This window comes from Clarias gariepinus, chromosome 11, assembly GCF_024256425.1.
Source record: "Clarias gariepinus isolate MV-2021 ecotype Netherlands chromosome 11, CGAR_prim_01v2, whole genome shotgun sequence".
Lineage (NCBI taxonomy): Eukaryota > Metazoa > Chordata > Actinopteri > Siluriformes > Clariidae > Clarias > Clarias gariepinus.
Genome location: NC_071110.1, coordinates 22,976,180 through 22,992,496, shown reverse-complemented (window position 1 = coordinate 22,992,496; position 16,317 = coordinate 22,976,180). Strand labels below are relative to the sequence as shown.

The following is a 16,317-nucleotide window of genomic DNA, read 5'->3' as shown; positions in this document are numbered from 1 at the left end:
ACAGCTACAGAAGTCAAGATGCCACTGGGGGAATAAAATCTGTCTCACTGATCTGTTTGGCAGCAGTGGTGGTATTCTGATGCAATTCATTTCAAATTCAGTAAAAAGATTTCGAATATCGGCTTGGAGAAGAATTAAAAGAACTAAAGCACGCCTAGATTCATTTGCTATGCGGTTCTTGTAGTGTTATCGTATTTAACTGATTTTAGTGTTTTATCATGTATACCCGCGTTTAACATCAGTCCTTCTAAAAGTAGGGTCTAGGACGCATATCCAAAGAGTCTGTGATAATTTCCTTAAAACAGAAGAAATTACATCACTCCACCATACAATTTATCATTAAGTTTCTATACTCATTCACCTGATCAGTTTCATTAAATGGGTTTAATCCAAAACTCTAAATTGATTAAGCCGATAAAAAAATGTTAACTTGCACCTAATGTGTCCTGTATGAAAATGATTGGGAATTAAAGCACTCCATGGTTCTTCTAAAATTAAAATAGTTAAACACCCCTGCTTTAACACTGTGTGTCGTCTAGCAGAAGACAGATTTTCTACACTGGAGAGGCAATTTTGGTTTCACAAAGCACACCAGCGACATCTGGTGGTCATCACTGGAACAGCTCCCAATATTTTCCCCCAGACTTTTAAACTGCATGAAGTTGAAGAGTCAAGATCATGAATACACACTGAACAGATAAACAGATCACCAGCCATACATTCCTCCCAGCACTAGATGTATAAGCCCATGTGGGGATCAGGAGCCTTGAGTCTTGCATGCATCTCAAAAATAAAAAGGCCTAACAAGAACAAAATACAGACAATTAGAGAAAGCAGACTCGCATTTTTAATTAGTTTAATCAAAATGTGTTAGAACAACACAACTTATGACATGTTTTTGATGTTTAATGCACAGTTTTACTCACTGTCCTACATTACTTTCTTATAATAATCCATCTCAGAAATACAAGGTACACTATTTGGTTAGACTGGTATTGAGTATACTGAAAGTGGGGAAAATAATAAAAATTTATATATACCTTGAGCACAGATAGTTACACATTTCTTATTTGTACCCCAGACGCTGAATATCTGCCATTGGATGGAAATACTGTATATAACACGCTGAACACCAAAAAGAAAAAGAAAAATCAACCTACACACAGCTCTGGGCATGCACGTATAGATCAAATCTGCCATCTGTGCCCTACACTTCTCCTGGAACATTAGTGATGGGCAAGCAGACATTCATGCAATTGGTAGTAGAGAATCAAAAACACTTTAAATGACACTTTAAAGGGGTGTCATATTGATCCTCTTTTACACAGACAAATGTCAGCTATTAATTTACATAAATGTTATTTCAAAGTAAATTCAGCTACCTTTCACCATTAAGCTATGCAGATATTTTCGAAAAAACGTACAGGATCCACGAACACAGTGCACAAGCTTGCGGTCAGCTGTGTAATACAAACGTATAAAAATGGTCCGATTTCTCTTAGTTTAGAATTTTAACTAGCACGTTTTAAAGAAAAAAATAATTTGGGAAAATCCCAGTTCTCAGATAAGCAATAAGAATATCAATAATAAGCATGTGGTTTTGAAACAACGGAATATAACTTAATGTGGTGAATAGAAGGCTATTCATTCACTGCATTTTACTGCATTATATGTAGTATAGTGGATTTTACATTACATCTTCAAACACAGTTGTTGACAAACAAACAAACAAGAAAAAAAGAAAACAAAATGTAAACCAGATTTGCAGTCAAACTATGAAACAAGACTAGCCCTCAGAAGACAGATAAAAAACAGAAGTAATTTTTATTTTAACAATGTAATTCGTAAATAAAAAAAATAAAAAAAACCTAGCGAATCATTGAAAATGTGCTGTGATTCACCTTAATGCCAGATGTCTGGTTTTCATAAACACACTCCTGAAAAAATATTAAACGCGAAGTTTGCAGCCAACTCACAAAAAAGAGCAACAGAAACACCTTAAGGTTTTACTTCATTTAACAAAAACAACTGCGAAATGGAAAAAAGGGCATACATATATTATGTACACCAGATTTCAGTCTTAAAGATGTACAAGCTTCTGATGCGCTTTGTTGTTTCAGAAACAAAAGCTCATTAAGGGCACTGTAGAAAGAACATTTGCGCGTTCATCGTGACGTTGCCGCTTTCGTCTTTGGGCTTGCCGGATCATGCCTTACTCTCCGAGGCGTTTGTCTGCGATACCGCATTTGGTTCTGCCAGTGCTTCCTGCTGGACCTTCTTTAGCTCGTCTCCCTCAGCTCTAACCTCCTCCTCTAGGAAGTTTCTGAAATTTACAGACAATTATTCATTATAAATAAGTATGAAAACAGGGCGAATAGACAGATGTACTGGGATTGCAAGAAAATACAAAAAAAAACAATACAGACTGAACATACTAGGATGACATCTAGTGATTATTTAGAAAGCGACGTACTCGTTTTGCGCAGCCGACAGGTGAGGAGTGGCAGCTGTAGGCAGAGAGTGTAAACCATCCTGTGGGAAATGTGCAAGTGATATACCTCCATCTATTTGGAGCTCAAGGTCCTCTGAGGGGAGAGGGGTACCACCGTTCTCTGGATTGGTGACAATCGTTCTGGGCTCGCACCGACTTCCTAAAAGCATTGGCTCTGCCTCCAGATCCCTGGCTTCTTTCTCTGTGCTAAGAGCAAGAGAAGGTGGAGCCTCAGAGTCCAGTTCTGCAGATTTAATCTGATCAGCTGAAGGGATACTGGTCTGAGAGTCAGCCAGATCGACTAAAGGAGGATCAGATGCAAGGAGTGACGTGTCTAAGGGCTGGGAGGAGGGCTTAGGGGTGGATTTGGGCTCAGAGGGAGGAGCTGTAACGCTGGAGGTCAGAGTGGTGCTCTCACTAACAGGGCTGCCCTGACTCAGATCAAACGTGTCAGTTACTGTGTCTGAGTTGGTGGCCAAGGACAGAGGCAAGTCCACCACTGTCGACGTGACATCAGTTTGTCGTCTGGTAGAACAGGAAAGGATGAAGAGAGAGAAAGAGAGAGAGAGAGAGAGAGAGAGAGAAGGAGAGAATGAATTAACTGACACTACTCATTTCAAACATGATAAAGCCAATACCAATAAAATAATGACTGTAATGTCAGTTTGATGATGCAACTACTGTCAAAAATGGTGTTTGTTGCTGTACAAAATAAAAAAAGAAAAAAGAAATTAATTGAAAGAAATAGTGACAAAAATAATCTAGTTGAAACAAGTAAAAGGATGTGCAGTAAAGAATATAAAAAAAATAATAAACACTGTAGAACCAAAAAAAGAGCGGAGTTGCAAGATTGCATCTATAATGATCATTTGTCACATTTTGCAATTCAGAACCACGCGTTCTGTATACCTGAACATTTCATGCCTTTTTGTATGGGTTTTGAGTGTTCTACTTTTAACTAAAAACTTCCACATACTACTATTCTGTGGGAATTGCTTACACACACCTGTATACATGTATATAGACATATAGGCAGATTATATGTCCAATCTAAATGTATTCATATTCATCCATTCACCATTTGTTCAGTCACATCCCGGTAGTGTACATCACATCATATCACATCACACAGAACACACTTACTCTGGCTCAGTTAGGGGTGTGGTCTCATTTGGCTCGGCATGTCCCCCCACATCATGATTCGCTGCGACTCTGTCCTCGTTCCTCATTTCTACAATGGGTTCTTTGGATTCATCCTTTCTGTAAAGTGAGAGGTGAGATTATTTATAGCGGTAAGTCTCTTTTGACCAGATGTAGATTTCCTTTTGCAATTTTACAACATAACTGAGATAACAGAACTTATCTTTTAACACAAATTATCTGTTCCAATCCATTTTGCTTATTTATATTTTTTGCTGGTGCATTTGATTTTAAATTCGCAACATAATTCCTAACTTTCTAAAAATTCTTTTAGAAATGCCCTACATCATAAATATGATTAATTTACTGAATTAGTAAATCTTCTAACTTTCATACTGTAAGTTTCAAATTATTTAATAAACAATTGTGTTTTAATTAGCATGGCTGGACAGTCAGCTTTGTGGGCTGTGCGTTTTCTTAAAAAAAAAAAAAAAAACTTTACTAGGGAATTAGTGAGAAATACAACACATTTTACTTTGGCAAAAAATAAATAAGTGAATAAAGTATAAAACTAACATGCCACGGTCCAGTTGTCAGCATCATACATAGTGTTTAATGTTTTTTTTTTTAATACCCAAGACTAACCACACCCTTCTATTCAGCTGAACTGCAAACTTATGGTGGTGTTGGAAGGTACAAGTAGGTAGACCATTTATTTGTTTGCAACAAAAAAAGTACAACTTTCACTGTAAATCCACTATAGCCCATAAGTAAGTAAAATAAAAAATGATGGGGAAATGCTGGTATAGAAAAATAATCAATGATAAGGTGGTGTGATGAGGCCCAAAATAAAGTGCTGTTACTGTTACAGCATTACAAAACCCTGACACTATGAGACTCCATCCATCAATTAAAAAAACCTTTTAACAAAAACCATCAACGAAACATGAAAATACAGTACCAGTCAAAAGTTTGGGTTTATTTTTCCACATTCTAGAACAATACTAAAGATTTCCAACAACACATATGCAATTAGATAATTAAGTAACAACAACAGTCAGTTTTTATTTTAAGACACGAAGGTCAACTGTTCTGGAATAGTTCTTGCAAGAATAATATTGTCAAGTGTATTGGCAAAAAACAAACAAACAAACAAACAAACAAACAAACAAAAAAACTTAGCTCTGCTGCACAGGAGAGAAGCTTATTTAGAGTTACCAGTCTCAAAAGTCTCAGATTAGAGCTGGAATAAAGGTTTTACAGAGCATAAGTAGCAAGCGCATCGCAATATCAACTGTTCAAATGAGATTATTGCAAATTTTGGATAGAACCAGAGTTATTTTACAATGTAGAAAAAAAAGAAAAACCATGAAAGACCAGGAAATTAAAAGGTTAGTCCAAACCTTTGACTGGTAGTGTATAGTATATAAACAATTACACTTTAACGGCATATATTAATTTGTTCATTAATAGAGTTAGATTATGCAGATCATCTGCCATTCAAGTCCTAGTAATGAATTGGCAAAGAAATTCTATCATTTGAATAAGTACTTTAATATAAACCTTTAAAATAATAATTATAGCAGGCACAGATTTTAGAGCAGCTGTTGAAGGAAATGAATCAAAACCATTTAACCAATCGGAAGGAGGACACAGTGTTGTTGTAAAACTAAATAGACAGTTGTGGGTAAGTGGGGGAAAGGCTTCAATTTCTATTCTAATGCGAATGGGTATTGTATGTCAGGGTAAATAGGGCAGCATCCACTGTACAAGCCTCTGGTTTCAGTGTTATGATCTTGGGTTGCTTCAGTTTGTCAGGTATAATTTCAGAAACATTATGTGACAGTAAAATAAAGTCAGCTGATGACTTGAATATACTGAATGATGAGGTTATCACATCATTGGATTTTTTTGTTCCCTGATGGCATATTCTAGGACTCAAATTGTGAAAAAATGGTTTTGAGAGCATGATGAATCATTTTTACGCATGAATTCTCCACCATATTGTGCACCATAATCAAAGCTTAACGCATCAAACGAAAAGGGATTTATATTGCCAAAGCAATCGATTTCAATACTTTGCGACAGACAACCTGATGTAGACAGGTTCTCAGGCCCGCCAAAAAAAATGTGTCTGTAAAACATGTTCCACAATAGACAGACATTTTCACTTTTCCTGTGTTACTTTTTTTCAAAGTAGCAGAGAATTGTCAAAATAATTTTGTAAAAAAAGGAAAAAGAAAAAAAAAAAGGGAAAACAGTTATGATGGTTATTAATACATCATTGATAACCGCACCAATGCTACAGCCACCCAGATAACAATAACTAAACTTTAAAATTTAATTTACAGTTAGTTAATTAACTTTATATGGAACATAATTATGTGATTACAAGCACGTCATGATGAACTGTAATTTAGCCAAGCTGATAAGCAGCACACTGGGAACTACAAATCAGCCTGTATTTTTTTAAATTGTAGCTATGACATTAATCTAAAATATCATCATAAAAGCACTTGCGCTAATATTACAGCGCAGGACTACACCGAGTCCAACATACACAACCGAATCTGAAAAATATAGTCATAAGCAACAACGTGTTGTGTGCAGATGGAATTCGTTTATGTTCTGTTTGGGTGGTAATGGGAAATGGAAAAAAGCATGTCAAGCTCTTTAGACTGGAGGCGTAAAATAGTTGAAATTGAATGCACGCTCTGTCTTCTCTTCACAGTCTGACAATGTCTCATATCTCCTCTCTGCTGTTTTTCCCTCAGCTGTCTCCATGTCAGACTCGGTATCCGACTTGTGCCTTTTTACTTTTCTCTGTCTCTGCTTTACGACTGAACATCAACACGACTATTAATTGTTTATTTTACCCACAAACATAGTAATTCAGAAGAGTAAACAGGGCTTTTAATTATTTCTAAAGACTGTCTTGTGGTATATGCTTAATACGTTCTTAAATAAAGCATTGACTGGATTGACAGGTAATTTTCTGCAGCTAACTGGGTTTAACACAGGGCTTAGTTCAGATTGCATCAGGCACCACTGGGGCTGTCATTTAAAAAAATAGAAGTTTGTGTTTGGGTTACTAATATGTCATGTCCATGTGCTGTGTGCCAGAGCTGGAAGCCACTGAGGCTTGAGTAGTAAAAAAAAAAAAAAAGTAGCAAGAAGGTGATATTAATCATTTTTAAAATTGTTTTTTTTATTGCTGTTCACAGTTGCATTAAATGATTGTCACACCAGGACTAATTTCACAAGCTCTAGAGTCTTCTCTCATCAGCCACATTTCCCTTAAAGTAGATTACAAAATCTCAGAATAATAAAAAATGTGGGATGCCAAACCACGATCTGTCACTTAGTGGGTGTGTCAGAGGGTTAGCTGCTTCAAATTCCTGCTGACCAATGCTTACCTTATAAAACTTAAAAGCAAAAAATAATAAGGCAGAAATCATTTATATTCAACCTACAGTATAAGTATTTATTTATGTTTTTGCAGCACATACTGTACACTCATAATCCCCTTTATTAGTAACACCTATCGATGTGCAATTAACCAAACAGCCAATCAGGTTGCAGCGGCACAATGCATAAAACCATGCAGACGCAGGTCAGTTTTCAGTTAATGTTCTGGAAGGATGTACAGTTCTATTCCTTTTACTAGCACAAAACAGTGTACCAGCAAACATCAGCAAGAGATAATATAACAGTGATGTCAGGTGTCATAATACATTTGCAGATTTGGATCTAACAATGTGATCTCAATGTATTAGACAAGATTCGCCACAACTGGATTATTTTAGTGAGCCTGTGTCCACTGTCGCCACAGACATCACATCTGCCTGACAGGAGTAGAATTCTGTGTAGCTTTTCTGCTGTTGTGACATATCCTCCTAAACATTCAGTGTTCTAAGTATAAAAAATTGTTATATAAGCTACCTTTGCCTTCCTGTCAACTCCAACAAATACAGACATTCTCTTCTGATCACACTCTTAAGGAATCCAGCAGTTTTCGAAGGTTTCTTAAACCGTTCTAGAACCAACAACCATGCGGTGGCTACAGTAAGTCACTAAGACGAGATTTTTGAAGTGTGACTGATCATGAAGAGAAACTCTTGACCTGTTTGCATGGTGCTGCTAAAACATCATTGACTCATTGGGTAACATGCTTTATTCCTAATAATGTGCAAAGTGATTTTTGTTTGTTTGCTTGTTTTTTTTTTTCATTTTACTTTAGGATTTCATTTTTATTTTTTGTGAAATAGCAGCAGCTGGTATTAGTAAAATTCACAAGTGAATGTTCAGTGAACTGAGGAAAAGAAAAATGAATAAACACTTCATCTCCTTACACAAGTGCAGCCTTTCCTGCCTCTATGTCCTTGCCCTTTAAACCGGTCCTGAGTTTGCCACAGATACACATGATCAAGCCACACTGGTTGACAAAGTAGCAGGTGAAATCCACGACCAACAACAGGACCAAACACACTATGATGACCACCCCAACAGTCAGCCCTGCGCTGAGGCCCGGGCCATCCTCCACGTAGTCTAGACAGAGAGACAGGACAGAAAATGATAGATAGATAGATAGATAGATAGATAGATAGATAGATAGATAGATAGATAGATAGATAGATAAGCAAAAAAAAGCAATGACTAGGAATCAATAAAATCATAAAAATGTAATGCAAAATAGTAATTATTACATTTATATTTTTATGACATTATTATTTAACTTGTGGAACTGGTTAATTAGAAACCAGGACTCATGAAAGAAAACCTCAAATTAGTTACCTTCAAATATTTACCTCTATTTCTTGTGCTAATGTTATGTTCGATCATTTATTATATTTTATACTATTCGTGACAAGCTTGTGCCTGGGGTTATCTCTGAAGATGCCTTATTTCTTATTCATTGTATTTTGGTCCAGCATGTCTCTAAGAGAACACACAAAAGTCAGAGGTGATAGTACTCCCTGACTCAGCTGGTCCTTTCAGTTGGAAAATTGAGCTGGTGAAGCCTTTCTAAAGATGTTTTATTTCTGTTGTTGAACACGCTGTTCTGAAAGTTCTTCATATCACATGAATAAACAAACACAAATCTGAAGATCAAGCCGGTCTCCTAGCTACTGACTCATCTTTGGCGAATCTCATCAAAGCTAATTCTAATTCTGCATTAAGGCAGATGGCTGTGTTAGTTTACTTCCTACATGAAAACAAATGTCAATATCAGTTCATCTGTTCTTTATATTTTATTCTGACTTTTTAGCAATATTATGCACTGGCAAAAAATATTAAAATAAAATAAATTCATCTGTGAGATGAACTTTTCTCACCTACTTTTAATTTCATCAAATGATTTTTGTCTGTTTATTTATTGAATACACTCTTCAAAAGGTACAACCAACCTTTATGAATAATAGTTTATACACTTTCTGTACGAAACCATTTCAAATCATGGTATGAAAAAGAGTTGTGAAGGTAAGAAAATGCAAACAAGGCTTTTTACAATGCAATTACAAAAATATTAATTATAATAATCTGATCATTTTGATGAATACACATTTCGCCACACATTGGAAACTTATTTCCCTATTTATTTATTTTTAGATTTTGTAAAGCTGCTTTTCAACAAGGATTATTGTTAAAATGGTAATATAAATAAAAGTAATTTTATTAATAATAATAATAATAATAATGTCATTTAATATTCGTTTAAGGTGTACAGTTCTATTTCTTTTAGTTGCACAAAACAGTGTACTTACCAGCAAACATCAGCATCAAATAACATGACGGTGATGTCAGTTGTCATAATACATTGGCAGGTTTGAATAAAAACAGCGGTAACAAAATTTAAAGTAAAAGTGAACAAGCCGTTGTACTGGGATCATACAGATGATACTGAATGACGACAAAATGATCATACAGGCAACCGATTTATATAAAAAAAAGTATTTAATAAATCCAGATATGCACATGCCTAGAGGATACATGCCGCTGTTTTGCCGTTATTCCTGTAGATTCACAGAAAACCAGTCTGAGTTGCAGATCTCGGAAAATGTTTTTGATGACAAAGTCTTTCCGTAAAGATCATATAATGTACAATTTTATACAGTATGTTCCACAGTTAGAAAATTAGTTAAATATGTACAGATATAAGCAGGACCAGATTTGTCGCTTAAAAACCTAGTTAAGTGCTTTCCATTCCCTCTTTCCTGTACAGCGCTCTCGGCTAAAAAGAAAAATTGTGCTCTAGAGTACAGATATGATCAATGGATACTGAGCTGTCTGTTTTGTTAATTGTGTTAATCCACACTTCAGGCTCAGTTGTATCAGCAAGAAAGATCAAATCATTAGCAAAAAAAAAAAAAAAGGCCAGCCACGATGCCCTGAACACAAAAAAAGAAACAACTCTCACATATAACACTATCAAAGCAATGACAGCAGGAACAGCGAGAGCACCATTGGAAAGATGGTGCACATCACTGAGGAGCTGCCAAGTGTGACTGAAGAACACACGCATACATGCACACGCACACACACGTGCACACACACACGCACGCGCGCACACACACACACACACACACACACACACACACACACACACACACACACAATGTGTCAGAGATACACATTCATTTAGATTGTATGGGAGGAAAAACAAATTAGGCACGAGGATATTGTAGAAAAAATATATTGCATGTGTGGGAATGTGATGATCCATCCAAATCCAAGACCAGGCACAATGACACACAACAAACAGAGAAAGGAAGAGGGAATGGGAGGGAAAAGAGAGAAGAAACAAGAGAAATAACAGTCAAAACCACAGAAATAAAGTTTGGAAAAATAACCAAAAAAGTGCACTGATGCTGCGGAGGAAAGCAGAATGGAAAAAGCAGCCAAGTTCAAAGCTGACGCATGTGAGGGTGGGAAACAAGGTGGCTAATGTGCTGATATCAGGTTGCCTTCCTTTAGAGCAGTGTTCATCACATACAGACCTGGATTCTGAATCATTAATAAATCATTCATAAAGCTAATTATATGTGAAAGGAAATAAATATCACAAACACAAAGTAAAGAAAGTAAAGTGAAAAAGGGAAACAAAAAATGGGGGAAAGAGGTGTGTTCAGACTTTTCAATTAGAAGGTGTCCAAACTGTGACTGGTGGTGTAGATTAAAGTAAAGACATTGAAAGAAATGTTTTACTGCGGCAGGCTACAAAGTTCCTAAAGACACTATTTTAAAATTGTAACAACCTCAGCAGAAACCTCATAATTATACTATTTGTATTAACCTAACTTTACATGTTATAAAACATCAATGTGATGTATACTGTAGGGCCAAAACGTCATAAAAAAGAAAAGAATCTAAACAAAAAAGGCACAAATAAATAAGTACCAGGCCCTTCATAAATTTAATCTGACCCAATTCTGTTTGAAAACAGAGAGAAAAAGAAAAAGAAAAAAAAAAAACACTATACTTATGCAAGAGTAGACATAAAGCAGAAAAGGGAGATAGGAAAATGGGAAAGAAAGAACACATCAGAATCAAGACTTTCACAAGCTAAAATCCTGGTTAGAAATGAGAAAAACTCTGAACTCAGCAGTGTTCAACTTATCCAGGCCTTCGGGTGAAGAATAAAGCTCTAAAAGGAAGCAGAGGGCTGGACATGACGGATGACTGCGGCACCTGGGCCCTGTTCCACCAAAACCCTAAATGAAGTGTTGCTGATAAAACAGAACTCAGAAGCTGAATAATTCAATGGACTGAAAATAAAATCCCCAAAACTCTAATTTGTAACTTCTGAGTAAAATGACAATACCTGTTATTGCTTATTGTAAAGTGTGTTTCGCATGCATATTTATCAGCATGTTTATCACTGACAGTACTGTACATGTAAACAATAAAAAAGTAACAATGTAACAATGTGCATCATTAAAAAACAACCATGTTATATTTAAGGGTTCTAACTGATCTGCTGCTTAATCAAATTCTTGTCAATATTATGTTTACAACACGCCTATGGTTTAAACGCATGGCTTGAGCAGTTTATAAGGCTCTGTGCTGTTGTTTTTTGTGTTAAATATAATGTCACGTTATATTTGCTTTGAATAAATACTTGTATTCCTCTGCTTCCTGAGTGAAACAGGGTTTATGGACTACAGGTAGAACTGAAGACTCAGCAGTTTATTTGCCCTTTATGGACACTTATTACTAAAGTGAATTATGGGTTTATGCAGGAAATGTACAGTACATATGCAGTAATGTATCAAAATTATAATAAGGTGCACAGGCTACAGTATGTTAAATTTATTCAGATATGCTGTAAGCAGTTAACGGAGACCAGGACTACTATTTAAAATAAGCTTACATTGAGAAGTGATATAACTGCACGAAATCGCTAGAGGTTCGTAAAAATGTGGTTGCAATGCCTGTCTATTAAGCAAGCAAGTGTGGTGGTCTGGAAAAACCCAGTGGATGTTGCTGCGCTTAAATTTGGATTAAAAAGAGCTGAAATTGGACAGCTTCTACCAGCCAGAGGCTTGGATATATTCTTGTATTACACATCTAAAGACCTTTAACTCAATATCACAGTGTCTTTTCATATGATACTGTATAATGTTAACAGTAATTGCTGTTTTGATCCACCACTCAGTTCTTTATTTCAAATAAACTGAATGATGTAAAGTACCAGTCAAAAAGTGTGCACAAGTTTGGATTTATTTTCTACATTCTAGAATAATACTGGAGATTTCAAAACAATGAAATAACATACATAGAATTAGGTAATCAGTTAAAAACAACAACAATTTGTTGCTATTTTAAAATATGACGCTTAGCTGTTCTGGAACAGTTCTTCAATGCCTCCAGAAAGTAATAAAAATCATGAAAGACCATATAATTAGAAGGTGTGTCCAAACTTTTGACTGGTAGTGTAGATTAAAGTAAAGAAATTGGAAGAAATGTTTTACTGCGGCAGGCTGCAAAGTTCCTAAAGACACTATTTTAAAATTATAACAACCTCAGCAGAAACCTCAGAATTATATTACTTATATTAACCTAACTTTACATGTTAAAAAACATCAATTTAATGTATACTGTAGGGCCAAAATGTCTTATATGCTTGATCATCAGACATACAGCTCAATGGCCAACACATGCTAGATTTAGTCCTCACTTTACTGTAAGAATATATTCCAGTAAAGTTATTTCCCTAGCTTTTGGAGCATGGCGGTGGAAATTTGTGTTCATTTAGCCACTAGATGAGACATTAATGAGATCAGGCAGTGATGTCAGGCAAGAAGTCCTGGTGTACAGTCAGCATTCCAGTTAAACCCAATATTCCATGGAGTTAAGGTCAGGCCTGGGTTTATGTACTCCAACTTTGGCAAACCAGATTTTCATGCTTTCAGCTTACACGTGCACAGGGAAACTTAAAATATTTCAGGCTCTTGCTTCCACTGAAGGAAAACTGTAATGCTACAGCATACAAAGACATCCATAATTGTGTGCTTTAAACTTAGTGTTTTTTAAACTTTTAAACTTAGTGGCAATAGATTGTAGAAAAGCTACATACTACAGTATACGAGTGTTTGTCCACAAACGTTTGCCAAATCTTTTTTTTCACCATGATGATGGAACTGTTACAAATGTTCTAAACTTGCCATTTCAACTAAGAACACATTAGTTAACAAATTAAATAATGCAAGAGAAAAACCAGCTGCAGATTGTGAATCATATATTTTAATGTTTTATTTATTACATTTGAACTAACTGCAAAATAAATTAAGATATTAATTAAATCAAATTATTGGTGTAACATGTTTAACAATAGAATTTGCACAAATCAAATTTTAAGAAATATGGATATGGCTTTAAATCTCTAATGTGCAAGTCAACTTCCGCACGGATTGAAGAAAAAAGAGCTATTTAAGAACCTCTACAAATCTCTAATGTCAAAACTTTATATATAGTAGAGAATGTCTAAATTTCACAGTGTAAAGGGTTTTCCCAGCCAGCCACACACACATACTGTCCTGCAGTAGTGCAGAAGGATAGCTGTCGATAGCGTGATCTGGTGTTAAATAAAAATGTCTTAGTACATTAGTTCTTTAGACAAGCAATCTAAACCTCAATCTAAACGTATCTTGATCACAATACCTTTTTTTCCAGAGATGTAATTTATCCTAAGGAATTACCTTACCAATTGGATCAGACAACAGATTCAGTTAGGCTTCAAAAATCTCATTTTTATGGACACCCCTGTGGAGGCACCTACAGATATTTGGCTGTGTGAGTCTCTTATTGGCATGCTGCTCAAGAAGCAGCAGCAAAAGCATGAGGGGTAAAACAGCAAAACAAACGGGTTTTGGATCCCATCCACTTTTTTCCTGCTGGGCCACAGAACACATACACTGCCTGGCCAAAAAAGTCACCATTTCAGAACGATCAAATTATTGGCCTGCATCGAGCAAAGAGAACATTAAAATGACTGGAATTGGTTTTAACTGTCCATGTGTTTTAGTAAAGTGGTTAAGAAAAAAAAAAATCATGATCAGCATGTCTTCGTTTGGAAACTGATTTGAGACTAAGTTGCATAAAAAAAATCTATATCCAAAGTAACATCATTTCCACACATCAATGAAGGAGAGTTCATAGAATTGTGACTAAACAGCTCTGTGGTCATAAGAAAACCATTTGTTACTGACAATTTGGAAATATTAAGATTGGAGTTGGGAGCAATCATCTCCTCATCATGTGGTCTAATGCGTCCAGATTGACCCTGAGTGAAGGGGGTGTCAGGGTAGGAAGGAAAGCACATGGAGTAAAGCATCCCTCATGCATAGTGCCAATGTACAGTACACATGCCTCTGGAGGCAATTTTATGATGTAAAGTCTCTTTATCAGTTGGTCAGGTCTAGACACAAACATCATGTGGCAATTAAACGAAGTCAGCTAAAATACTGAATGACCAAATTATCCCTTCATTGTTTTTTTTTTCTGATGGCATAGGCTTATTGTAAAAGTGTAATTCTGAAAGCATGAGGAATGACTTTTACACATGAATTGGCCACCACATTTCGCAATATAATTAAAGCTAAAGGTAGTCGAATGCAATATTAGAGTTAGAAACTTTTTGGGGGGATCAGGCAGTGTACATTGAAGCTTCCTACAGCTACACAGCTATGCCGATATTAATAAATATAGGAAAAGTGTTAATAAGAAAAGCTCTCAGGACTGAGCTGCACCAGATGCTCAATAGGTTGAAATGAGTCAAGTGAATCCAACTGTGACCTCCACTCATCTGACCACACTGAACTCTGCTCGCTCTATGGTGCTTCGAAGCTCAGATTTGACACAAAAATGACTCTCAGTAATGACCTGGTCTCAAAGGGGTGCACGGTTCCACTGATCTACTTCCCTGATGTCGCCGGTGAGAAATGAAAGAGTGACCAAATGATGCAGCAGGGACAGTGACTCAGACAGTTTTAACAGTGCTAGAGCTTCTGGACATCATGAGCAAGGTCAGTAATAGACGGAGTCCACTCTGAGACCCCTACAATAAGTTGATGCTTCTCTTGAGTTTAAAAAACTCTCATAACAGAGAGAAAATATTTGTTTATGAGACATTCACTACTTTATTAAAAGTATAAATGATGCCCAAACACCAAACTAATAGATGAACAGTTGTTTGCTGTGACTCAGCATTCATCATAGTGCAAGTGGCCAAAGGGTGAGTGAGAAAAAAGGCGATTTCTCACTGCATTCATGTACTGCATTGGTGCTATAACAGTTCTGAGTCAGCCGTTAATGTTGTGCGTCAGTATGTGTCAGAGCGAGGGATGGATAGACAGACGGATGGATGGATGGTGAGGAGGAAATGGGGTGCAAGAGAAAGAGGAACTCACCTGGTGTGGTGGACGGCACATAGGACGTGCGGAAATTCAGCGAACCAGGCTGGGACTTGCCCTGCTGGTTCTCGGCCACCACCGTCACGTCATAGTCGGTGTTCCATTCCAGGTCACTTAGGAGCACGTGTCCACGTGTGCTTGGGACACGGAGCTCCTCTTTCCAGACCAAATCTGCTCTCTGTATTGAGCACAATCGATGAGTCAACGTGCGAACGCAAAGGTCTACATTTAAAGCTGTTTGCTTTAAATCAGTTTATGTACAACATCTCTATGAAGAACACTGATTTAACTACATAATCCGATTTTAAAAAGTCTTTAGAGCAGAGGGCTTGATGTTTTTCTTAGTACTATTACAAGCTGTGAAAAAGAAGAAATGGCTGTTTAGAGCTGTTTGGAAGTAAGTAATAAAAGAGACTAACTTGGTGCATCGATGTTCAGCAACTAAAACTACAAATAGATAAGAATGGATGAGGTATCAGCCTTCAACTAGTAAAATTGTATTCACTGGCAATTTGCTGTTGTGTAGGAGGAAAAAAAATTTGCTCTTGGAAAATAATTAACATTTGGTACAGCCTTTAGCGCCATCATGGGTCATTTGTATTATGATTTTTTTTTAGGTAGGGGGTTCACTATGGATTTGTGTAAATTATGCAGTGCCAGTCCCAAGCCTGGATAAAATGGGAGAGTTGCGTCAGGAAGGGCATCCGGCGTAAAACCTGTGCCAGGTTGTAGTGCGGACTGGGTATTCCGCTGTGGCGACCCCTTGCTGGGAGC

The 16,317-nt window shown here is 36.5% G+C and overlaps 1 protein-coding gene across 3 annotated transcripts in view; it reads right to left on the bottom strand.

Annotated features, from left to right (window-relative positions):
* Nucleotides 1-826: 826 nt before the first annotated feature.
* Nucleotides 827-16,317, bottom strand: part of ncam1b (neural cell adhesion molecule 1b) — a 132,619-nt gene continuing 117,128 nt past the window's right edge. For 2 of the 3 annotated variants that reach the window (XM_053507199.1, XM_053507200.1), the window contains 5 exons: nt 15,541-15,721; nt 7,984-8,179; nt 3,635-3,751; nt 2,474-3,016; nt 827-2,323 (listed from right to left, as the gene is read on the bottom strand). In XM_053507199.1, the coding sequence (XP_053363174.1) occupies nt 2,206-2,323; nt 2,474-3,016; nt 3,635-3,751; nt 7,984-8,179; nt 15,541-15,721 (1,155 nt within the window). In that variant the 3' untranslated portion in view covers nt 827-2,205. Of the gene's footprint in view, nt 2,324-2,473; nt 3,017-3,634; nt 3,752-7,983; nt 8,180-9,349; nt 10,138-15,540; nt 15,722-16,317 lie in introns of those variants that run through there. The other variant, XM_053507201.1, reaches the window with a different exon arrangement.